The sequence below is a fragment of the Hemicordylus capensis genome, chromosome 1 (assembly GCF_027244095.1).
Source record: "Hemicordylus capensis ecotype Gifberg chromosome 1, rHemCap1.1.pri, whole genome shotgun sequence".
Taxonomy (NCBI): domain Eukaryota; kingdom Metazoa; phylum Chordata; class Lepidosauria; order Squamata; family Cordylidae; genus Hemicordylus; species Hemicordylus capensis.
Genome location: NC_069657.1, coordinates 135,735,607 through 135,760,775, shown reverse-complemented (window position 1 = coordinate 135,760,775; position 25,169 = coordinate 135,735,607). Strand labels below are relative to the sequence as shown.

At 43.2% G+C, this 25,169-nt stretch overlaps 1 protein-coding gene across 8 annotated transcripts in view; it reads right to left on the bottom strand.

Annotated features, from left to right (window-relative positions):
- Positions 1-21,532: 21,532 nt before the first annotated feature.
- Positions 21,533-25,169, bottom strand: part of C1H11orf24 (chromosome 1 C11orf24 homolog) — a 45,153-nt gene continuing 41,516 nt past the window's right edge. For all 8 annotated transcript variants that reach the window (XM_053285363.1, XM_053285357.1, XM_053285358.1 and 5 more), the window contains one exon: positions 21,533-23,641. In XM_053285363.1, coding sequence (XP_053141338.1) covers positions 22,452-23,641 — 1,190 coding nt within the window. In that variant the 3' untranslated portion in view covers positions 21,533-22,451. The remainder of the gene's footprint in view (positions 23,642-25,169) is intronic.

The following is a 25,169-nucleotide window of genomic DNA, read 5'->3' as shown; positions in this document are numbered from 1 at the left end:
TACATTTGACTGGCTACATGGTGATATGATGTTGTCGTGTCCAGTGTGTGATTGCAGAATGGCTGATAACATGCAGTGAAGAAACAGCCCTCAAAGTGGTTTCAAAGAGCAGCATATCAGCGGAGAAACAGACGAGAAAAATATGACAGCTTTCAAAAGTAGCAGGTTTTCTTTACGAGTTCTTTGCCCTTTCTAGAAGTCCATTTTTTTGCATGAGAAATCAACCCTTATCAAGATTTAGGACAGAGTGTGTGTGTATCAAGCTATCATATTTAGTCAAATGGGTTCTGCAGGTTGTTTCCATGGTTCAGAAGCCTGCAAATCTATTTGATCAGTGATTATAGTAGGTCAAATGAAATGAGCCATATACATCGCAGGTAACAATACTCTCTTATACCACCTTCAGCAGTCTCACTCTCAACCCCGCTCCCCCTTCAAACAGGTACTGTATAGTCCATCTCCAGCCTTTGAGGAATGGGCCTTGTGGAGAAACTTAAAAGAACGGAACTGGCTTGCAAAAAAAGAAAAGAAAGGCTATTCCAACTACAGGCAGCAATATGGCAGAAAGCATAGAGTTGGAAAGAAAAAAAGAAGCCTGAACATACACGAGTGTGTGTAAAATGGAATCAAAGAAGGAGCCTGGAGCTGATAAAACAGGAATCAGTGTAAGCGCTTATGGTTTATTTATTTAACATATTTTTATACCACCCAAAACTTATGAATCTGGGCAGTTTACAATGATGAGGACAACATGATCACAGCTTTACTTACTATCAGAGCTCACTAGTTTTAGGTTTCCCTTCCAAGCAAAAACATGACTGTCTGCTTTATGCTTCCTGCTTTGTGCATGCATTTTTGTGCATATATTTTTTTTAACATCAGTACAGAAATGCTCAAAACTCTGTCCATTCGGGTAATTTCATAAATTCCTGGTTCTTTCCCCACCACATGTGTGCTCAGTGGGAACTGCTGCATCCAGCTACAGGTCCACAATGAGCATGAACCTGTATGAGTGATGCATTTGCAAGCATGTGTTTGGCACACATTCACACTTTACATTTTTACGTAACTAGTTAGTTACCTTTAGTTAAGGTGTTTATTTAGGTGTGTACACCCTCCAAAAATGTGATTGGAAGAGGCCCTACACAGGACATGAAAAAGCATATTTTTGTCCTGGAGCCGACAACGCAACTGCTCCTATTGACAGGAGTGGGCAAACCACCCTCTCTCACCTCCATTCTGAAATCCACTGAGGCACTTCACATTGATTGGTGTGAAGCACTGGAGGGGGTTCTGCGGGGATCAGGGCTGTGCAGCCCCCGGAAGTTCCAGGATGCCCAGCACCAGAGTGTGGGGCATCCTGGAGAGACCCCCAAGCCTGGGAGGCTGCTTGCAGCCTCCCCGTCAGGGGTCTACTCGTGTGTTGCCATGTACCGCGGCAACACACGAGCAAGAAGATGAGGTTAATGGAACACTCGCTCCATTAACCTCGTCTAAGGGGAGGGGGAATTAGGCGGGTTAAGTGCCTTGGTAGCACCAGACTCGCCTGCGAGCCCAGTGGTTCCCACAATCCCTGGAAAGCGGGCTAAGCTCCCTTAGCCCGCTTTCTAGGGATCATGAGAATAGCTTCGCTAGGTGTTTGCATCTCTCCTTCCATTCCTCTGTGTGCAGTGATATCTCAAGAAAATAACAAAATGGGTCTTGTTTGGCAGTAGATCACACTCACTGATCCACTAATTGCAAATACGCAATGTAGGAACAAAGAGCAATTCAGCACTCTGCTCTTCTCAGCCTTCCTTTTCTGCAAAGGTTAATGGGTGAATATTCCGTATCCCCCTTGACTGACTCAGTCACAGATGTGGCTGGGAGTGCTGCTGGAGAGTTATGCGACTTCCTCCACCTGGTTTCCTGCCATTGGGCTCTCTGGCTCACAGATGAGAACAGCTTCCTTTTTCGGTGCTCCGGCCATAGCCCTTTCAGGCAGAGTAGGCAAGATCATGATGACACATACTGCTCAGGATCTGTGGCAGGGTGCGATGGGAGAGAAACACAATGGTTCCTGAATCCCTGCACACTCAGCTTAAGAGAAATTGTGGGAGCTAGTAGGATGGGTGGAAAACCTTGGCTTTAGCACTAGGAGCAGATACATATAAAAGAATCCATTCGTGAAGCTACTAAAGAGCAACAGCTGTAGCTATGGCTGTGGCTGGGGGTGAGAACAACATATGCCACTCATCTCCTCTCAAGATAGTAACACAGACTTTCCCTAGATTATCTGGAAAGAAACACTTGTTAACTGGAGTAGAAATCAGGAAACCAGTTTTATTTATTGTTTAAGTTATTGTCCATAGTTCCTTAATTAGAAGAAACATGGACCTTCTGACCCAAATAAAATTTCCTCATGAGGTGCCCGAACAGTCCTCAACCCTTAAAGATTCTGCCCTTCAACGGGCCTGTGGCTATTAATACAGCTGGCTTGTGTGCAGGAATGCTTAGGGTGAAGTCATTATTTTCTGCAAGGCTTCCACTGGCTAAAGAATGGGCATCATTCTTGCACTAAGCAATTAAACTCAGAAGATTTAAGTTAAATAAACTTTTTTTTAAAAAAAATGTCACATGTGTACAGTATTGCAAAAATAGATTGGGTTAATTTTTCATTTTTGAATGGATGCCTTAAGATTAATAGCCAACCCAAATTGATTCCTAGTCAAAACAAATAAATAAAATGAATAAGTAAATAAAAACTCCAAACCAGTAGGGAATTCAAAGACGACGTTGATATGGAATTATCTCGTGGCTATGGAAGCAGCAGCTACAGCACTTACGGTCAGCAAGAAGCTTCCCCAGAAAAATAAAGATGACCACACTGTGCTAGATCACCCACAGATTACCTCAAGCTGCACAATTTATAAAATGTTGCAGCATTCAGGAAATATACAAGTATAATATATACATAAGACATCCAGGAAAGGGAATACTAGATGCAATACATATTTAATTGCACGGCAATTGAAAAAGAGCGATGCATGGATCAGAATATAGTCTGGAGAAGTCTTGTCGTTAAGTTCTTATTGACAGAATAGCTCATGAACAGACTGTATAATAATTATTATTTATATTATTTAAACCACTTTGATCATTTTTGTTGTTGAAAAGTGGTATATAAATAATAAATAATTATTATACCGCTTTTCAACAAAAAAATTATCAAAGTGGTTTACATAGCAAATAGGTTCAGAATAAGAACATGGTTCCCTGTTCCAAAGAGGCTCACAATCTTCCAAAACACACACACACACACACACACACACACACACACACACACACAATGTCGACACCAGCAACAGACACTGGAGGGATGCTATGCTGGAGTTGAATAGGGAGAGTTAGACGGAGGGATGCTGTTGATATTGTCAAGGAGACCTAGCCACCATTTCATAAAGACTTTGAAGGTATGCTCTTGTGACATTTGGAAGTAGGGTAATGATGAATACCCATATGTTTCATTGGTTGCTCCCTATATTTTACATTGCACTGCCACCCGTTGTTCATAGTGTTTTATAGAACAGGAACACCTACAGGGTGTTATTTAAAACAGACAGCAACATCTAAAAGTACATAAGACAATACACAGTAAAATATCCCCTCAAAACCCAGGCCTCTGCTCTGAGGAACTTAAATTTTAATGTTGCATGTTGGATGTTGCAAGGGGCAACATCCAAGGGAGTGGGGGGAGAATCAGATAAGTAACTTAACAGAAGCAGGTATACACATGTCATGCACCAAATGATTGGAGGAATAAAACTGTCTTGACCTAGCACCAAAAAGATAGTACAGAACCAAGTGTGCTGGGCCAACTGCATGGATACTTCCTATCAGTCATGTCCCTCAATAGTTGCAGGCTCCATGTTTGGGGGAGGGCTTGGCACACTGACCTCCATGTCCCCCTCAACTTCTCTGGGTCCCCCTTCTCCCCCCTTCCACTCAGATGGGCAGCAGGTCCAGGCAAGAGTGTTGCTATGCCCGGCCGCAATAGTCACACAGAGTCGTTGCTGCTCCTTGGCAATAGAGCAGCAACAGGCAGCCATGCCAAAGCTTCCCATGGCTGCTGTGGCACTAAGCTTATCCATGTCTGCTTTTGAACCACTGACTCTGCCATTGAGCAGTCTTCTGCGCTCTTTTCCTCCTTGCATCCTTTCTCTCCCTCCCCCGACAGCTCCAACACCACACTTTCAAAAACTAAGTGGGTGAGCAGGAGAAAGAGGAAGTGCGGCCACTTGCCTGCTCAATTTTCAAGAGCAGCAATACTGGAAGCAGAGGAAAGCAATATGTGATTTGACCCACAATGCAACACTTGCCCACCACAAAGGTTAGGGCAGGGGAGACCACCCAACCAGCAGACATCAGTTGCTAAGTGGGTCTGATGATTTGGGGGGTCCCAAAGGGCAGGGTAGGCATCATCAGTTGTTGGCCTTTCTATGGCCCTGAGCCTTTAGCAGCTGCCTGAAGGTGCCACCCTATAATGCCAGCCCTGATCTCTCTCTCTCTCTCTCTCCCCACACACACACGCACACACGCCACACACGCAGGTCACTGCTCCACAATATGCAATGTGATTGCAGCATCCATGTCAGTGCCAAACAAGTATTTCTGGAGCTGCAGCGTGGTGCACTATCAAAGAGAAAGCCCTGTCCCTGGTTGCCACCTGCCTAACCTGCCATATCCTGAACCCATTAAAGTTTCCAAATAGTTTTCAAAGGCAGTCCCACATTCAGTGCATTGAAGTAGTCTAATCGGTCTACAGCATGGATAAGGCTATATTTGTCCAGGACGGACTGTAGCGGGTGCACCAACATAAACGGATGAAAGGGACTACATGCCACAGATGACCTCTGGTGACCAAAGTAAGTGCCAGATCCAATCACACCTGTGAACCTGATCTTTAAGGCAAGTGCAACCCTGTCCAGAACAGGTTAAACACACACCCTTGGTCAGTTGGACCACCTAAAAACAGCACCTCCACCTTCTCCATATTAAGTTTGAATTTATTACCTCTTCTCCAGTTGTCTCAAGCTCACTGGGTAGCACCAGGCCAATCACTTTCTCCTAGCCTACTTACCTTACAGAGTTGTTGTAGGAATAAAATGGTAGTGGTTTATTTTAATTTTTATTTCTGGTTTATTTTTAATTTTTTAAAATTGTTTTTAGTTTTTGTATATGTTTTTAACTTGTTTTATGCTATTGTTAACTGCCCAGAGACGAAAGTTTGGGGCGGTGTACACATTTGATATAAATAAATAAATAAATAAAGTGTGTGCACGTGCTGAACCTTATTGGCCACTCTGAGCTCCTTAAAACATACATAAGAATGAAAGAACAGCCCTGCTGGGTGAGGCCCAGCATCCTGTTTCACACAGTGGCCCACCAGATGCCTCTGGAAAGCCCACAAGCAAGAGGTGAGGACATGCCCTTTCTTCTGCTGTTGCTCCGCTGCAACTGGTATTTGGGAGCATCTTGCCTCTTACCCTACTGCCATAATTTCAAATCAAGCTTGTGCATTGGAAAAGTTGACTAGTTTATTTTATTGTGCTGCTGAATAACAGCCCTTGAGCTGGTACTACTGGCTTTAGTGAGACAAAAGGAGCACAACAATTGGTTCCAGAAACAGTGTGAACAGGGTGACTGCTCACTAACACCATTCCTATGCATTCCATAAGAACATTCCATAATAGCAGCCCTCCTGGATCAGGCACAAGGCCCATCTAGTCCAGCATTCTGTTTCACACAGTGGCCCACCAGATACCTCTGGGGAGCCCACAGGCAAGAGGTATGTGCATGCCCTCTTTCCAGCTGTTGCTTCCCTGCAACTGGTATTGAGAGGCATCGTGCCTCCGAGGCTGGAGGTGGCTTGCTGCCATCACCATGACCGCTCTTTCCTCTCATGCTGCTGACAGGCCCGGGCCCATCCCTCATCCTTCCTTCTTTCTCCCCCTCCCTTCTTTCTCTCTCTTTCTCCTCCACTCACCCTTCCCCTGTCTTTCTTCCTCTCCCCTCACCCTTGTTCATCTTGTTTCCTCATCTAATTCACATAATGGCAGCCTCCTTTTCCTGAAGGGGTTCTTTCCTCCCTCATGACCCCTCTCTTCACAGACCCCTGCCCACTATCTCTCTCCCCCCACCCTCTACAATCAAGAACATTTTCCGACCAGTAACAGCTGCATTGCAAATGACCTTAACCATCACAGGCTCATCCTCCCTATCTGCATATAGAATCCCCACTGCCCAATCACCATGGTGCCACAGGCTCCCTATCTGCATATGGAATCCTTCCCGACTGCCACATAACCACGGTGCTTCTGCTCACGAACTCTCACGAGAGATGCCATGCACGGGATTAGCCACAGGTATGCCTCAGAGAATTAGACAGACAGACTGGGAACTTCTCTCCAGTCTTTTGAAAGCTACAATCTTAGAAAACAAGTTAAAGAGAAAACATAAGGAAGATAGAAAGCTGTAAGTGTAACAGGACTGGGAAGCAGATTTCACAAGAGCAACATGGGTTCATGCTGCTGCTTTGGGGGAACCAGCTGCCGCATTAGAGGTTGTGCTGTCTCTTTTAGGAGTCTGAGAAATTCCAATAATTATTTATCATATTTATATACTTACTGCCTGATATATCTCTCTCTGTAGGTGGTAATACAATATAATAACAAAAGCAAATTGTATTGTGCCACGAACAATAAGGAAAGAAATCCTAGACCTTATTCACCAAGGCCATCAGGACTTAACCAAATGCCATGAGTATGCTAAGCATATGGTATGGTGGCCCAGTATCAGAAATGGCTTAAAGACCAAGGTCTCATCTTGTGATTTTTGTGGAAGAAATAGACCAACTCAACAAAAAGAGCCTTTAATTACCACACCCGTGCCTACTAGACCTTGGAAGAGACTTGCAGCAGACCTGTGTGAATTTCAAGGTCGACACTACTTGGTCATGATAGACTATTTTTCCAGATATATTGAGATACTTTCTTTGCCCACTACCACATGTTGCAACATAATTAAACAACTGAAGAACACTTTTGCCCATTTTGGCATCTCAGAAGAGACAATATGCCTCAGTTTACAGCAGTGGAATTCAAGCTCTTTTGTACGCCGTTTAATTTTAGCCATGTTACCAAGTCCTCACTACCTTCAGGCAAATGGGGAAGCAGAGAGGGAAGTACAGACAGCTTAGAAAATTTTGCACCAGGATGAGCCACATCTTGCTTTCCTGAGCAACAGATCCAAACCAAGATAGCTACTGGATATAGCCCAGCAAGCTACTGGATATAGCCCAGCAGAACTGTTAATGGGCAAACAAATCAGAACCCTGGTTCCAACCCTAGAGAAAAATCTGACTCCAAAGTGGCATGATCTATATAAAGTTGCATCTTCAGATAACAAAGCCAAGGACAGCTATGGACGTTTCTACAATAGGTGACATTCAGTACAACCACTACCAAACATAGAGCCTGGAAACAGAGTCTATATAAAAGATGATGGAGAAAAGTCATGGCAGACTCCTGCTACAGTTGTAGGGAGGAGAGAAACACCCAGATCATATTCGGTCGAGATGGATAGTGGAATTTTCAACATCTCGTAATACCCGAGAATGTACAACCTTCAGATGAGGAAGCAGCACCTGCAACCCCAAGCTCCTCTACAGAGACTATGCTGGGGCCAGCCACCAAAAAATGACAATGATACCAGTACTCAGCTCACTACTCGTTCTGGTCGAATTATCTGGAAACTCTTGAGGTTTAGAGATGAGTAATAGACCTACGAATTTCCAACTATTTAGATGTACTGTAATAATAATGATAATTGTTGTTGGTTTAAAAAAGGGGGGAAGATGTGTGGAAATGTGTTGTAATATGACCAGCCAGTAGGTGGCACTTCCTTCTTCCTGCCTGTACTTCTTGTTGAACTTGTCTCTTCCTGTTACATAACAAAGTAGTCTTAGCCTACAATGGCTGCCTTCCTTTGAGCTCTCATGACACTTAGAAATGTATTTTATTAGACTTTAAGCTAAAATACCTCATAGTAGTAGATTTATCTAGAAACGTATTTTTATTTGCTTTAATCACACAAATTTCTTTTCTGTTTCCCCTTCCCTTCAAATAAATATCTTCTTTTTATTTTGAAACTATCACCTTGTCTCAATCCAGTCATTTGAGTCCAAACATTTGCACAAATTAAAGCTGGTGGAGCTGACCCCCTTTAAGAGCCCCTTTAAGAGCTAACCACCACTTCCTGTATTAGTTGAACTCCTCACGAAATGCCAGCATGCACATGGCCTCCATGAATGTTGGACTACTGTACTATTGATCACTACAGATGCCAAGCAGTTTATAAAAGCCTGAGGACAGGGATAAGCCATCTACTAAGATGGATGGGGGAGGAGTTACTCTTCTTGAAAATATCTTTGTTTTTTTGTTTTCAACTTGTCTTCTGATTCATCTAGATATACTCTGCTTTCATCAACATTCAAAAAGCAGGGGACAGATATTGGTTCACTGCATATATAATCCTGCCTGTGAAAGCTGTTCTCTTCCATTATAGCATTTTATTTGTTTATAGAGGTCCATGAGATTCGCTCCACTTATGCCAATAGGAGATTCTACAGTGCTGGCAGCAGCCTGACGTTCTCCAGACAGCCCACAAAGCCCAGCTCTGCTTCTGTGATAAACATCTGAAGAGACCTTCTCTCTCTCCAATCCCACACAAGTTGAGAAGGGTGTTGTGGTTAATGTCTCATGACAGACATCCCACGGGATATGGGCTCCATGTGGTCACCACACTTCCCTTGCCTCTTGGCTCATGCACACATGCTTTCAAGTGGATCAGACTGCCTCAGTTGTCTTAGGCTGTGCTGTGAACAGAAACCCAAGTTCGAAATAAACATGCAACAAATATGAATCAATCTTGTTCGTAACTATGCAGGAATTTCCTAAAGTGTCTACATAATTGTTTCATGATGCAAGAGGATTTCTCTATTCAGCATCCCAAAGTAATGTAGTTTAGATGCATATCCTTTTGTCCAGTTCCCACTCATGACAGAAAACCTGATCATCATATGTACTTTTTCTGCTTTGACACAATGAAAGCAATGGTAGTTCAGCACTGGTTTGGTGATGATGGGGACAATAGTAAGCTGCTCTGTATAAGCAATAGGCAGACTTGCTTTGCCCTGTTCCTTACTGACACCTGCCCACACAGGCTCCGAGCACTCCAAGATCAGAAGGAGCTGGGAAAGGAGGAAAGACAAGATGGTTCTGCTGCACACAGCATCACTTGACCTTTTCTCATCTGACCAGCTTTGAGCTTAGGACAGTTCTGGGAACGAACAAAACATACCCAAATATATTTGACGGAAATAATACTTAAAGTGTTTTATTAATGCTATTAAAACACACACACACACAACCCTGAGAAAAGCACTTTTAGATTCCAGTTCAGAAAACAGAATGTTCTGTGAGAATGCACAATTTTGCCATCTCTGCTTATGATCAGGAGCAGGAAGTCCCTGGTTCAAATTTGGCCTTGGCTACCAATACCTTGCTTGAACCAACCTCTTTTCCCCAGACCACCCCCGCCCCCGCTGCCACCACACATAATAAGAGTTGGTTACTCTACAACACAGTAAGAGCTAAGAAAATGACAGGTGAAATATGATATGCAAAGCACAGTGTGAGTTTTGCAAGAGAAAACATCAGCTTCCAAAAGATGCTCAAATGCCAGTCCAAAGTATCCTTGTTTTGGCTCTCCTGAAGGGCTGAAAAAGATAACTGGCGACTGCAGACTCCAGCAACATGACATGCTGTGTCAGCTGCACCCAGCCCAGAAGCAAATGCTGAGTCTGTAAGGGCTTGCCTCCTCTTCCGACTCCTGAAGTGCAAATTTGTGCCATGCCGATTCGTGGGGTTTGCACCACCTTTGTATCTCATTGTGTCTTTAAAAACTGCTCCTGAATTGTAAGTGGCCCCTCTGTTGACACCCTTGATAGGGACATATCAACAGGCTCATCCCAACATGACTGCTCCCTGGTTGTGCCAGTGAAGCTTCGTACCCCAATTTCTTGGCTGAGAGTTTGTTAGTTTTTAATCTGCCTCCATAAGTAGGTCATTAGATTTTTTTTCACTATGTCATGAAAAACTGCAAAGTTGTGCAGAATTATAAAAAGTCTGCAATTACACATATCTGCTTTTATAAAACCAAACCAAGGTAGCTTGCCCAATACTTGATCATTCTGTCCGTAGATGGAGGCAGCAGAACAAAAGGTATGGGGACAGCCTGACATGTGGGAATGATGATTTCTCTATACCCACAGTCCACCTCTACCAATTTTTCTCCCTTGCTACATTTCACCAGAACAATATTCACAAGTTGATGGAGGATCCATCAGGATCCAGGAGAGGAGAGCTGGTCTTGTGGTAGCAAGCATGACTTGTCCCCATAGCTAAGCAGGGTCTGCCCTGGTTGCATCTGAATGGGAGACTTGATGTGTGAACACTGCAAGATATTCCCCTCAGGGGATGAAGCCACTCTGGGAAGAGCAGAAGGTTTCAAATTCCCTCCCTGGCATCTCCAAGATAGGGCTGAGAGAGATTCCTGCCTGCAACCTTGGAGAAGCCACTGCCAGTCTGTGAAGACAATACTGAGCTAGATAGACCAATGGTCTGACTCAGTATATGGAAGTTTCCTATGTTCCTAATCATTGACTATTAATCACGATGTTCTCAGTTTCAGAGGCAGTGTGTCAGTGAGGAATCAGTTGTAGTTGTTGGGAGAAGACCATTGCCTTGAAGCCCTGCTTGTGGGTTTCCTAGAGGCATTTGGTTAGCCTGGTCCTTGGGGGAAACAAGGTGCTGCACTTGATGTTCCATTGACTCTTCTTTTGTATTTTTGCACTTATGCCTCTCTTTAAAGTAGTGCAATGTAAGCATGGCAAACGGTTTATAGCAATACCTCTGTAAATTCCCAGATATTTTCTGTATAGATATTGCTGTTAGTTAAATGGGCGATGTTAAATTTGCACTAGCCCACAGTAAACTTTGAATGTAGAGTTTTGTTACTCCTTAAGGACTAACCAATTTATTTCAGCATAAGCTTTTGTGGACTACAGTCCACGTCATCAGATGCAAGCTGCACTGTCAACAGATGAAGTGGGCTCTAATCCACAAAAGCTTATGCTGCAATAAATTTATTAGACTTCTACCTCTGCTACTGCTGCTACTATTACTACTTCTTATATACCACTCCCCTGGCATCTCCAGATAGGGCTGAGAGACACTCTTGCCTGTAACCTTAGAGAAGCCACTGCCAGTCTGTGTAGACAATACTGAGCTAGATGGACCAATGGTCTGACTCAGTAGAAGGCAGCTGCCTATATTAAAAAATGGTTTATGTAGAAAAACAAACAACAAATAGGAAGATGGTCCTAAATGGCTCTCAGATTTAAAAAGACACATGAGATAGACACCAACAACAGCCACTGGAGAGATGCCAGGGGTGGATAGGGCCAGTTGCTCTCCCACTGCTAAATGGAAAAGAACCATCACTTTAAAAGGTGCCTCTGCTCAGTTAGTCTTCAGTTAGTACCACAAGACCTTTCTTTGTTTTTCCTGTAATGTATGAACACAGCTGCCCACCCACCACCCAACCCCAGAAGTCTGAATGCAGAAAGCCTGATTTTGCTGAAGATCCTGTATGCCACTTTCTGCTCTATGGCTGGGCCTGTTCTCCCACAATTTGGTTCTCAAGCAGCTTTTTCCTATTTGTGGCAGTTATTGCGTGTCTGATATTAATGAGAACTCTAAGCTGCACAGATGAATTACTGTCCTTTGCAATTATTATTCATTACTAATGAATGTCTGTAATTGGATTCTAGAAGCTATTTTGCTAAGTGCTCATCTGTCAGAGTAACACATTTGAAAGTAAATCTGCAGCATTAAAATTAAATTTTACATACCAAGATGATCAGATCTTCCTCTCACCATTCTCTTCTGGTAGATAATGTCTTGGCTTACTTATAGCCAAGAACTAGTCCAAGGTTTTTGTCACAAACCTACAGGGGGCAGTCAAAGGAGAGGCTTCTCTTAGTGGAGGGTTTCCTGACTGCTGTACCAAAACCAAACCTTAAAGCAAGGTAAAGTGTGCCGTCAAGTCGATTTCGACTCCTAGTGCCCACAGCGCCCTGTGGTTTTCTCTGGTAGAATACAGGAGGAGTTTACTATTGCCTCCTCCTGCGCAGTAGAAGATGATGCCTTTCCACATCTTCCTATATTGCTGCTGCCCAATATAGTACCAGCAGGAATTTGAGTACTGCTGCTCACTGTCAAGTCAATACATTGGCGGGGGGTGGGGAGTGCCATCCGGGATTTATTGATTGGATGAGGCAGGCAGCTTTAAACTGCTCTCAGTTGTGCCCTGCTGGCTTCTCAATACAACAGCAGTCCAGGCTCTGTGGGTGGGGAAGGTGGAGCCACTGCATTCTACCATCATTCTCTTCCCCTTTCCCGATAACACTTTCCTAATTTGTACTAGCAAAATAATGCTCAGGATCATCCCAGAGCCCTACAGGGAAAGGGAAATGCCAGATGTCCAAGCTGGTTTCAGAAAAGCTAAGGGGCAGAGCCACCATTAGGCCAACAGGTTCAAAGAACCCAAGCCGCCAACCATACAGGGGCCACGTGTCGTGGCCCCGACATGCCCCCAGCATCTAATGTCAGACACAAGGGGTGCTAGTTTAGCTCCCGAATGGGGGCCAGCCTAAGTAGCGCCTGAAGGGGCTGCTTCAGGAGTTAAAAGGCTGGCGCTGCTTTCACAGCGCAGCCCAGGACCGGCTCTGATAGCTGAGAATGTGGATGATCTGCAAACTCTAGTAATGAAAGTTAAGGAGCACAGTGAAAAAATGGGACTATGACTAAATGTAAAGAAGATCAACTTAATGACAATGGGTACAGCAGCCAGCCTCAGAACTGATAATGAAGACATTAAAGTGGTGGATAGCTTCTGCCTTTTTGGATCGACCATCAACAGTAAAGGATCCAGCAGTCAAGAAATATGCCACAGACTAGCACTTGGGAGGGTTGCAATGAAGGCCTTGGAAAGGATATTTAGATGCCGTGATGTGTCTATACATACAAAGATTAGAATCGTTCGGACAATGGTTTTCCCCAGTGACACTCTATGGATGCGAAAACTGGACTTTGAAGAAGCAAGACAGAAAAAGTATTGATGCTTTTGAACTGTGGTTCTGAAGAAGACTTTTGAGGATATCATGGACAGCCAGGAAAACAAACAAATGGATCATACAACAAATCAATCCAGAATTTTCACTCAAGGCACAAATGACCAGGCTCAAACTATTATACTTTGGACACATTATGTGAAGACCCAGCTCCTTTGAGAAGTCCATAATGCTTGGAAAAGTTGAAGGAAAGGAAAGAAGAGGATGGCCAGCAGCAAGGTATTTTAGTATTTTAGATTTAAATTGCTTAATTTGAGCACCTGTTTAGTCCCAGGGTAACTGATTATTCAGACAGCAGATTTTTGTTAAAATGTTTTTAAATACAAGTACTTATAAAAACTGCAGATGGCAAGCATCAACCCACCGCTTTCCCTCTCTTACAGTTGGAATACATATTTTAAGATTTGTTCCTAATCCCAAGTAATTCTACCCACCCAACAAGATCTGCTGGGGGGCAGCTCTGCTTTACCTGCTGACACCTTTCGAGGCTTGATTGTCATGCACAGGGGACAGGAGCTTTTCTGTGGTTGTCTCCAAGCAATACTCACTGACTAATACTACACCACTTTTTAATCAAAGTTCTCTTCTCTTGCCTTTCAGAGGCAGCTAAAGACTGTTTTATTCAATTACAGGTATGGAAATTATACTGTAAGATTATGTGTGCTTTTATGGTATTTTTTAAATTTTTAAGTAGTATATTAATCATATTTTTCCATTTTAAATCAATTTTATGTTGCCTTGTTTTATTGTGTTACTATTTTAATATGTTGTAAATGCCTTGAGGTTATTTTTAAACAAAAGGTGGCATATAAGTATTAAAAAAGAACTTCCTTCTGCAATACGCATTACTTTAAGTTTTATGGTTTTTACTAACTGATTTTAAGGTTTTAAATGTGGTTTTTATGGAGTTTTATTGTATTTTAACTTTTGTAAACTGCCTTCAGATGTCTTATGAAAAGTGGTATAAAAACTGACCATCAAAATAAAAAACAAAATTACAGGCGGACTTCGACACACGCGGTCACAGCAATCGTGTTTTTGTCTATTCGTAGTTGGGCAACATGTTGACACCCAACATCAGTATATGCGGGAGGAAATATTTTAATTTTCGCATATCTGTAGTTTTGGGGTGGCCAGAAATGATCCCCAAGGTAATTTCCGGCCACCATTTTGAAGAAAGGAGCCATTGTGCAGCTCATTTGTGTAGAAAACACTTTTCCACATGTTTTTTGCCCTGCAGAAAACCTAACCCCCCCCAATCACTGTAGACCTAATGCCCCATTATTCGTGGTTTCATTAACCATGGAAATTGGCAGGAACGGAACTCCCACAGATAACGGGATCCCCCTGTACTGAAAAACAAAGCAAGTATGCCTTTTGCTTCAGAACTATTACTTCTTAAACCTATTAATAGTCATACAATTAACTAAAGGTAACTAAATGGATGACAGTCCTGTTAGTTCATCCCCCCCCCCCACAAAAAAAAATTGAGTAAGCCAGATTGGGGATAATTTTTTTTAGTAGAAAGGTAGCATAACAATTAAAAAAACCCCAATAATAAATAGTATGCTATACATTGACCAGGGGTATCTAGCAGACTGCAGTCTCAGGGGTCACATTAGTCATACTTACTAACTTTTGCTTGCCCTGGCATGATAGAGCAAAGCGCCTAAGATGCTGCATGTACAGTGTACACAGATGTTTGCTTTTTATATTGAAAAAGATGTGCATTCCTACCCAAAGAGTTTTCTTTTTAATTGAAGTCAGCAGGATGTTGGTTAATCTCAATGCACTAGTGGCATATCTCTAATTTAAAAAGAGTTCACAAAGGGAGGGGGAGAGTCTTCAGCCAAGAGAATGAGAAGAATAGCAGACAGCAGAATGTAGAATTCTCAGGCTCTGGAAACACCTCCTGCTTTGCAGAACCTCTGGGGCTCGGCTAGGAGAACAAATCTGTATCAATCATGAGCAGCACAACAGCACAACCTGTTGGCTCATCTCTGCAAGTGCAAGAAACTAAATAAACTCCCTAAAGCAGCAAGAATTAATGAGAAAGCAGCAGATCTCCTTTTAAAATGTGGTATTACTATAAAAGGACCCCTGTAATAAAATTACAGGTGGTGTCACATTCAGGTTTTAGCTCCCATCTTGCCATGTCCCAAGTAGGATGGGTCCTACTTACGAAGCCCCTTACTTGCCTCAATTTTAGGTGAAAGAAGAGAATGGTTTGCTTTCTGTTCTGTTTGATGAGAGCCAGCCAACCATCCACTTCCCTTCATTCTGCCTTGTAGGAGGAGAGTGAACATGTGCTACATGATGACTCCATTTTGATTTTCATTCATTATGAAACTAAGCTTGTCCTTTGAGAGTCACACTATAGCCAGGTCACAAAATCAATAAAACATGTTGGGACCTCCATATTGACACTAATGTGAAATAGGATTCCAAGCAATGCAGTGTGCAATATAACAAACAAAATTAGGGACTCAGATTAGCTCAGTCATACAAGCTGTTTCATTCCACACAGCCTGCCTCTGTCCAGTTTCTTCATGAAACTGACCTTGTAGGTGAAGAACATTTAGTAAGCCTTTGTATGCAGCAATATTCACTTGTATCTTTGCGGGGATGTGGCCATAACTTAAAAGTAGAGCATCAGCTTTGATTGCAGAGTGCTCCAGGTTCAGTCCCTAGCAGCTCCAGGTAGGGCCGGGAAAGACTCCTGCCTACCTGAAACCTTGAAGTGCTACTGCCAGTCAGTCTAGACAATATTGAGCGAATTGGACCAATGATCTGACTGACTTGGTTGGTATAAGGCAGCTTCCTATGTTACTTTGCTAGTGGTATCAAAATGCCCATATATTTGCTGTATTTCTGACATATTCTGCTGAATCGATCCAGAAAAGATTGAAAAACGAGTGGATTGAGAAATCCATCCTTCCATCTCCTCATTCTGTTCTGGTGAGAAAATTCTAACATATATGTTCTTCCTAGAACTTATTTAAAAATGCACACACATTTGAACCAACAGCTTACTAATTTTGAAAAACTGCTGAAAGTTGCAAGTATACAATGAGTCTATTATTAAAATGTATACATACATTTATGTAGCTGTGTGGGGGAGGAAGGCTAAGTAGTCAAACTTCCAGTTATGTGGGAGGACAGTCTACAATCATGATATTGCGTATTGGGGGAGCACATTTTTTCCAGGTGACAATCAACCACATCGGAGGGGAAGCAGGAGGTCTGTGGATATTTCAGCCCTGTGCTGTGTGTAAACAAGTCAGTGAATGTGTGAGTGAAATTTTGGGGCGAAGGGGAGGAGAGATAGAGGTAGGCAAGGTGTGAGTGTGAGTGAGAGAGAGAGAGAGAGAGAGAGAGAGAGAGAGAGAGAGAGAGAGAGAGAAATGGGCACAGCATAAACCATCCCAGGGGAACTGTTTTCTAGGGGTATTGCTAACTTGCACCTAGGACCCGACTAGATCACACTTTTACTCCAAACACAGAATGCTCAACCGGGCCATTAGCTAGTGCTGTCTGCATGTCTGGATTTGTCATCATGGAATTTGCTGTCATACCCCAGAAGAGTAACTGGAAGACATGCTGTGCAGGAAGGAGTTTTCATCTGGCTTCTATGCTCCACTCTCCTTCTGGGTGGGAAAAGGGTCTAGCCGAGGCATTTCTGGGCTCTTTTCCTCTTCTTTGCAGCCTGCTTGTTATCTGGGGCAGAGCTCACTCTAATTGTGTTTTGATATCCTGCACCTGGCCAAACTGCTTGGTTGGTGGGGGTGAGAGCCACAGCCATTGGGCTTCTGATCTCCTGGCGCTTATTAGGGTGGGCAGCAGCCAGAGGCACAGCCGCTGGTGCAGGCAGCTACCAAAGGGGGACAGCCTTTGGTGACGGCCTTTGGGGGTGGGACTGAGGGTTGGAGTGGGCCTTGTCTTGGATCGCTGGGAGGAAGATTCCTGCTCACTTCATTGTTGCCAAGCACTTAGGCCTGGTGCAGGTATGTGTTTTGGGTTGAACAGAGATGGGGAGATGGGAGATGACCCTGGGGCAACTATACCAGTGGTGGTGGGGAATCGACCAAGATAAGGCATTGATAGGCCAGCAGGCCATTATAGGGGAAGGGAATTCAGAAATTTAATTGCTGTTTCCCCTTCCAGCAGGCCTACCACCTCTTTGATTTTGGAGAGCAATGCCATCCACTCACAGAACCTCACCTTATTATTCTGTAATGCCAAGTCGGTTCAAAATGAATCTGAGGTAGTCCATGACATGATTATGGATGAAGGAGCTGACCTGGTATGTATTACAGAGACCTAGTCGGGAGAAGCTAGTGGTCCAGTTTGGTCCCAGCTTATCCTAGAGGATTACTCCATGGGAGCAGGTAAGAGGATGTGGGCGGGGAGGTGGGGTGGAGTGGGGTGGCTGTGGTCTATAAGAATATAATCTCCCTTACCAGGATCCCTGCCAGGGATTTGGCCTATACTGAATGTGTGTATCTAAGCCTAGGGATAGACTGGGACTACTGCTGGTGTATCAATCACCCCGCTGTCCAGTGGAGTCCCTAACTGAGCTGACAGACCTGGTTACTGAGTTGGCATTGGAGTCACCCAGGTTGGTAGTGGTGGTGAATGTTCATTTTGGGACTGGGCTGTCGGGAGTGGCTCAAGAGTTCATAGCGACCATGACGACTGTGGGCCTATCCCAATTGGTCTCTAGTCCGACACATGATGCTGATCACGTTTGATTTGGTCTTTTGCTCTGAGCAGGGTGGTGTTCCATGGTGAGGGACTCCTATCATCTCCCCATTGTCATGGACAGATCACCATCTAGTTAAGGTAGAACTTACAGCCACAACCCACCTCTGCAGGGGTAAAGGACCTATTAGATTGGTCCGCCTGAGGAGGTTACTGGATCCAATAGGATTCCACGAAGGCTTGGAGGGATTTAGGGTTGGCTCTGCTAATGAATCTGTCTATGCTCTGGTACAAAGATGAAATAATGAACTCACCAGAGCAGTAGACACAATAGCTCCTAACATCCTCTTCGACTTGCTTTAAAGATGGTCCCATGGTATTCGGTTGAGTTACAGGAGCTGAAGTGGCGAAGTAGACAATTAGAGCACAAGTGGAGGAAGACTCAGTGTGAGTCTGATTGGGCACAACACAGAGCATATTTGAAGACCTATGCTTTGGCAGTGCAGGTGGCAAAGAAGCAGCTCTTTTCTGCCTGCATTGCTTCCGCTAATTCATGTCCAGCTGAGTTGTCTAGTGTTGTGAAGGGGTTAGTATGTGCCCCTCCCCCTTGAATTTAAACTTGGAACCATTGGTCACTCGCTGTGACATTTTATATGACTTTTTTGTGGATAAAATATCTTTGATTTGGGCTGAGCTGGATTCCACAGTTACTGCAGTCTACTGTGGGAGTGTCCAGCAGCTGCTCTTACGGGATTAGATTGGATAATTTTCAGTTCGTGACTCCTGAGGAAGTGGACAAACTGCTTCAGACTGTGCGTCCTACAACCTGTTCTCTTGATCCTTGCCCAACTTGGCTTATCTCATCTGATAATCATATTATCAGAGAGGGTCTGGTAAATATTATAAGTGTTTCTCTGAGGAAGGGCAGGGTGCCTCCTTGTCTTAAGGAGGCTATTATTAGACCACTTTTGAAGAAAGCTACACTGGATCCCTCAGAGTTAGCTAATTACAGACCTGTTTCTAATCTTCCATGGTTAGGCAAGGTGGTTGAGCGAGTGGTGGCCTCTCAGCTCCAGGCAGTTTTGGATGATGCAGATTATCTAGACCCATTTCAAACTGGCTTTCGTGTGGGCTATAGGGTTGAGACTGCCTTGGTAGGTCTGATGGATTATTTCCAATTGGCTATTGACAGAGGGAGTGTGACTCTGCTGATCCCTTTCAATCTCTCTGCGGTGTTCAGTATCATCAACCATGGAATCCTTCTGGACCTTCTGAGGGAGATAGGATTGGGTGGCACTGTTTTACAGTGGTATTGCTCTTACCTCTCTGGCAGATTCCAGATGGTGTCACTTGGAGACCGTTGTTCTGCAAAGCGAGAACTAAAGTGTGGAGTCCCACAAGGCTCCATACTGTCTCCAATACTCTTTAACATCTACATGAAACTGCTGGGAGAGATAATCAGGAGAATTGGTGCGAGGTGTTATCAATATGCTGATGATACCCAGATCTACTACTTCATGCTGACCTCATCAGGAAATGGCATCTCTTCCCTTAATGCCTGCCAGGAGACATGAATGGGCTGGATGAGGGATAACAAACTGAAGTTGAATCCAAATAAGATAGAGGTACTGACTAGGGGCGGGGCAGGACCCGAGAGATGGTTCAGATCTGCTTGTTCTGGATGGGGTTACACTCCCCCTGAAAGATCAGGTACGTAGCTAGGGAATGCTCCTGGAGCCAAATCTCTCCCTGGTTTCTCAGGTTGAGGTGGTGGCCAGGAGTGCTTTTTATCAGCTTCGGCTGATATGTTAGCTATGTCAGTTTCTAGAGGTGAAGGACCTTAAAACAGTGGTACATATGCTGGTAACCTCCAGGCTGCACTACTGTAATACACTCTATGTGGGACTGCCTTTGTATGTAGTCCTGAAACTACGATAGGTATAGAATGTGGCAGCCAGACTGGTCTCTGGGGCAACACGAAGGGACCACATAATACCAGTTTTAAGAGAACTGCACTGGCTGCCAATTACCTATAAAGCCCTTAATGGCTTGGGTCCAGGCTATTTAAGAGAGTGCCTCCTTTGTCATAAACCCTGCCACCTTTTACGATCTTCTGAAGAGGTCCAGTTATGCTTGTTTGGTGGCGACCCACGACCGGCTTTCTCTGTGGCTACCCCAGGGCTTGGAATATGCTCCCTGCTGTAACAGAGCATCTCCTTCTCTTTTTGTTTTCAGGAAGAACCTCAAGACTGTCCTGTGTTCGCAGGCTTTCAATTATTTTAAAAACTTGTTTTAATAACTATTTTATTCTATTGTGCCATTTTTAAAATCTGTTGAAATTTTAGAAATTTTATACACTGCCTAGAGACATACATATCAGGCGGTACAAACATAAATAAATAAATATCTGATGCTAAAGGTAGTTTTCTGGACAATTTCCCCCTTAAAATGGAAATGGCTTTTGTATGATTTAGCACAACACAAATAGCGTAAAGGATCTGAAATAAGCAATATTTTTTGGAATTGCCACTTGGTTAAAGGTGTTTTATAATCACTGGTTTGTAGACAGGTGAATCATATTACTCAGCATTAGCCATTCAATAATACTTTTTATTTCTCAAATACTTTTTAGGTTTATCAACATGAGCGTTGTTAAGAAGCATGAAAAATTCTTCTAATGTGAGAAGATCATGATGATGTCACTAATCTGAGATTTTATACACACACACTATAACTATGTATGTATGAATGTATGTATGTATGTTTTATAGAATGTGTGTGCGATCATAGGAGGAGACCTATGACCCCCTATGAAGAAGACTGAACAACAATGAAGTTTTGAAATTCCAATGAAGACCATATGGACATTAATAGGAGAACATATGAACTGTTAAAAAATACTTGAGAAAGTATCTTGAAACAGCGTCAAAAGGGTGCTGTTGTCTTTACGTCCAGTTCTATTCATACGTTTCACATTTATTATGGACTATACAGTTCTCCCATTTGATTCATTGGTCTGTGCATTTTGTGTTTTGTTGGTATTCTTCATATTGATTATATTATGTTCAAATGAGTTCATTAGTTCCAATATACCGTAGTTCATTTTTATATTCATTCCTTGTTCCTTCTGTTATGTTTAATGGATCTGCTAGATGGTGTTTTGTATTCCTTTGCATGATTTATGCATGCTACAGGTCAGCATGAGTATTTAATGATTCCCAAGACTGGAATGTTTTATATTCCTAGTTGACAGTCATATTTCAGATTGTGGGCCAACAAAAGCCTCAAGACTGCATGCACCTCAACAAAAGCCTCAAGACTGCATGCTTTAGTCTGTAGTCTAAATGCATATTCAACAACTCACAAGACTAAGATGCACCATGAATGCAAAGGAATGCTCAGAATCTTACAGAGAAGGGGTAAACTGCAGTTTGCTTGTGAATTCAGGTCATCAGGAAGTCTTATCGATCAGAGAAACTGAGATGGGGAAGTGAAGGGGGGAAAGGAATAATGGAAAAAACCAAAAAGAGAACAAGCAAGCTTTTACATGCCCTCTAGGGCCTCATTTATTAAGTGAGTGGGTACAAAAATAAAATCATATAGAAGTGCAAAGCCACCTCAGGCAAGAACCATCATGATCAGGGGATAGTACAGCATTAAGCAGGGTCTAGTAAACAAATTGTTAACAAGCAGGGAGCTTGTGAAACAAGATACCTGTTCCACCAACATTCCCCCACAGGGAGTAAAAATTATGCTTAGCAATTCTAGGGAGCTTTCCTTCTTCACAACTCCTTATAACCTGTAAACAAGGATCATCCTTGGGTTGCATCTTGCACCAGCAGTTTCCCCCATGGCTGGTTTAGCACTGTAGCTAGAAGTACTGAAGCTAAAACGTACCCTAATGAAGAGGCCCCATCCTGCACAAGGTGTTTGCACTGGTCACTCTTCTGGGTTGTGCCATCTGCACCAATACTGCAGTCCATGGTCAGCCATTTGGACTAGCAGCAATAGGCACAGTCCCTTGCAGCTTGCAGGTAATAGCTATGCTGGCTCTAAAAAACCCTTTCTTTGGAAATGTTCATTTTCACCCTTTGTCACACAGGAATAGGTAGGACATTAGAAGAACCTGAGGAACTGAGTCTATGAAGCAACACAGTCCTGGGAGGACTGTATTTTCCTTTGCAATGGCAAACAAAACTGGCACAACAGAAGCGATACGGCAGTTTTGGAAGTGATATATCCATGGCAACCTGTAACTGTGAATTTAAAAAAAATAAAAATACTTGAAGTAGAATACATGGCATTTCTCCTAAATTGCACCAAAAGTAATTTGGAAGCACTTTCAGTTGGTCTTATAGGCAAGACAGGGAATTGAAAGACAAACCACCCTAGGCTTTCAACCTCCCTCAGTAACAGTTGTATATATTAAGCTTCTTCCTTTGCATCTCTGTTGCTTTCACATTTCTGAGTCTGCATACATCCCATTGATTAGGTAGTCCACCTGAGTGTAGTCTTTCTTCCTGTAGCTCTCATAGGCCTGTATGACAAATAGAACTACAATTGTTATGAAAAACAGGATTCCAAAGAGAAGCACTGCTAAGAGCAAACTGACATCTGCTGGCTGATAGCTACTCCTGCCACCCGTGTCCTGCTCTTTGCTTTGTTCTATGGCTTTTGATTTGGATGAAGTTATTGGAATTTTAGTTGAAAGCGTTGTCAAGGAAGTGACAGAGTTTTTTGTCATCACCAGTGGACTGGCAATCTCTGCTTGCTGTGTAATAGGGGAGGTCTTGGCACCCTTTGTAGAGACTGTAGGGGTTTCAGCACCCTTTGTAGAGACTGTAGGAGCCACACTAACTAGAGGGGGCTCTATCATCTCAATCACAATTGTCTGAAAGTGAGTTGTTGACTTTGTTGTTGCTGTAGCTGTTGAAACCACAGCTGGTCTTGTAGTTATTAGAGATGTGCTTGTAACTGCTAAAAGGGATGGTGATGTTGCAGAAGTAGGCAAGTTTACTGGTCTTGAGCTACTTCCAGCAGTGCCAGAGCCAAAAGGTGCAGCAGTACTGGGTGTAAAAGCTGTTCTGAGGGATGTGGGAAGCCCTAGGTATTTTGTTGTTGTGGAGCCAGGAGTAGCAACAGTCTTAGGAAGAGGTTCTGTCATTTTATTATCTTCTCTTGAAGTTAACTCACTAATGTGTGTCCCTTTGGAGTTTGCTGTATTCTCAACTGCAGTAGTACTGTCATTTGGAAGGATAGATGTGGTAGCCAATGATGAACCGTGAGAAGGGATATTTGGAGCCGAAGAGAAGTTTGGGGCTCCAACAGTTGCTTTACCACCAATTGTGGTTATGTGGTTACCAGTCGTGCTTATGGTTGCTGATCCTCTTGTAAGTTGAAGGATGGCAGTAGTTACAGGCATGGTAGTAGTAGCCTTGTTTGCAACTGATGTAGTCCCTACTGTTAGGTTGATTGCAGTATTATCCGATATTGTTCTTGCTTGAACTTTCAATGGAAGAGGCACTTCTGTAGAACTTGTCTTAATGGGTTCCCGATTAGTCAGCATCCCATGTCCTCCAGTAGGCTTTTCAGTATTATTGGTCTTCTCGAGCACATCATTCTGTCTTCTTTTACGGATCACAAACTCTTAAAAACAAAAACAAACCCAACAAACATGATCAGGAGTGAGTTCCAAAAATGCTGGATCTCAAGAGCTATACATCTAGGGCAAACTACTTTTGTGGTGTCGTCTCCAATTTACTTACAGTGATATAAAGCAAAAATCATCGGCCACAATACACCTTTCTCTTATGTGAATTTATGCTCTCACCATTCTGAGTATTATTTTCTTTGGCTTTTGGTACACGATTCTGTGTCTCCCATATACATAATCAAATACCACTTGTGATGAGAGACTAGCACTGCTGATATTTTTAATAATGGGCCATATACATCTTTCAAAGTAGTTCTGTTCCATTTGACAACTCCGCTTCAATTACAAGAGTGAACAACCTCAGTGGCATATTATTATAGCTTATCAGCTGTACACACATTGCTTGTGTTCTGCTATACCATACTAGTATGCATCCAGTTGGCAAAACATTTTACAGGTTTGTATTTCAGACTAAGCAAAGGTTGAAGGTTCCACCCACTAATATTGGTTCCACCCACTGATTCCCACCCAAGCAGAAACATAAGCACATAAATTTCTAACCGCTTCCTCTCCAGCATGAATAGCAACAGACTATTGAATGACACTTTGGTATTTGCAGTCTGAATGATCCGCTCCCACTTTGTTTTATGGATTGCAATTTGTGATTTGTACTTGCCTTGTTCTTTGTCCACTCCAAGCTCTGTGAGAGTTAAAAATGTTGCTACCTCTGATATGTAGCTCTTGAGGTAAAAGTGGTTAGCTGCAGAGTTTTGGAGGGGAAGTTGTAAACTGTTACTACTGATTGACAATCAGGCAGAGAAAGAAGGTTCTAGCTGCCTGAGGTGACAAACTCTCTCATTAGCCAAGTTACCACTTTAGAACTGAATAAAAGGGAGAGAGTGTTACAGCCCAGGGGAGCGGGAGGAAAGCCAAGAGAGAAGATATCTGTTAGACCTTTTGCTGCTGAATGTTGTGTGAGCCAGAAGACTAGAACACTAGCAGTATAAGATCAGGCTGAAACTGCTAGGGAAGATAGCAGTGAGGGAGATGGTCTTACTGAAGCCTGCTAGGCCTTATAAGCTAGCAAGCTTGCTTGTTTGTACTTCGTAGTTTTTGTACTCTTGCCAACTTCATCTTTCATCTACTGTTCCTGCACTGGTTTCTGTTTGTTTGTTCTGCACTTTTGAAACCTTTTTATCACAAGTAAACTTGTTCTTGGTTTTAACAGGTCTTCTGGTGTCTGTCCGTTATTTTAGTCCCACCTCATGCCTACCTGCCCTTTTTACCACACTACTAAGTTCTAATCTTGTTTTTCAATGGCAGAGGGTTTAGTGACTGTAAGCCTAAGTAGTCACTCAGATTTAACAGTCTTCTTGGTGTCAACGGATGGTTAGACTGGGGGCCAGCTGCGGCCAAGCCCTCACACACACTATGGAGGAGGAACACAGAAGATTTTAAATCCCTCAGTTTCTGCTTGTTTAGGAAAAAGTGACTGAGATTATATCTTGGGGAGTGGAGACA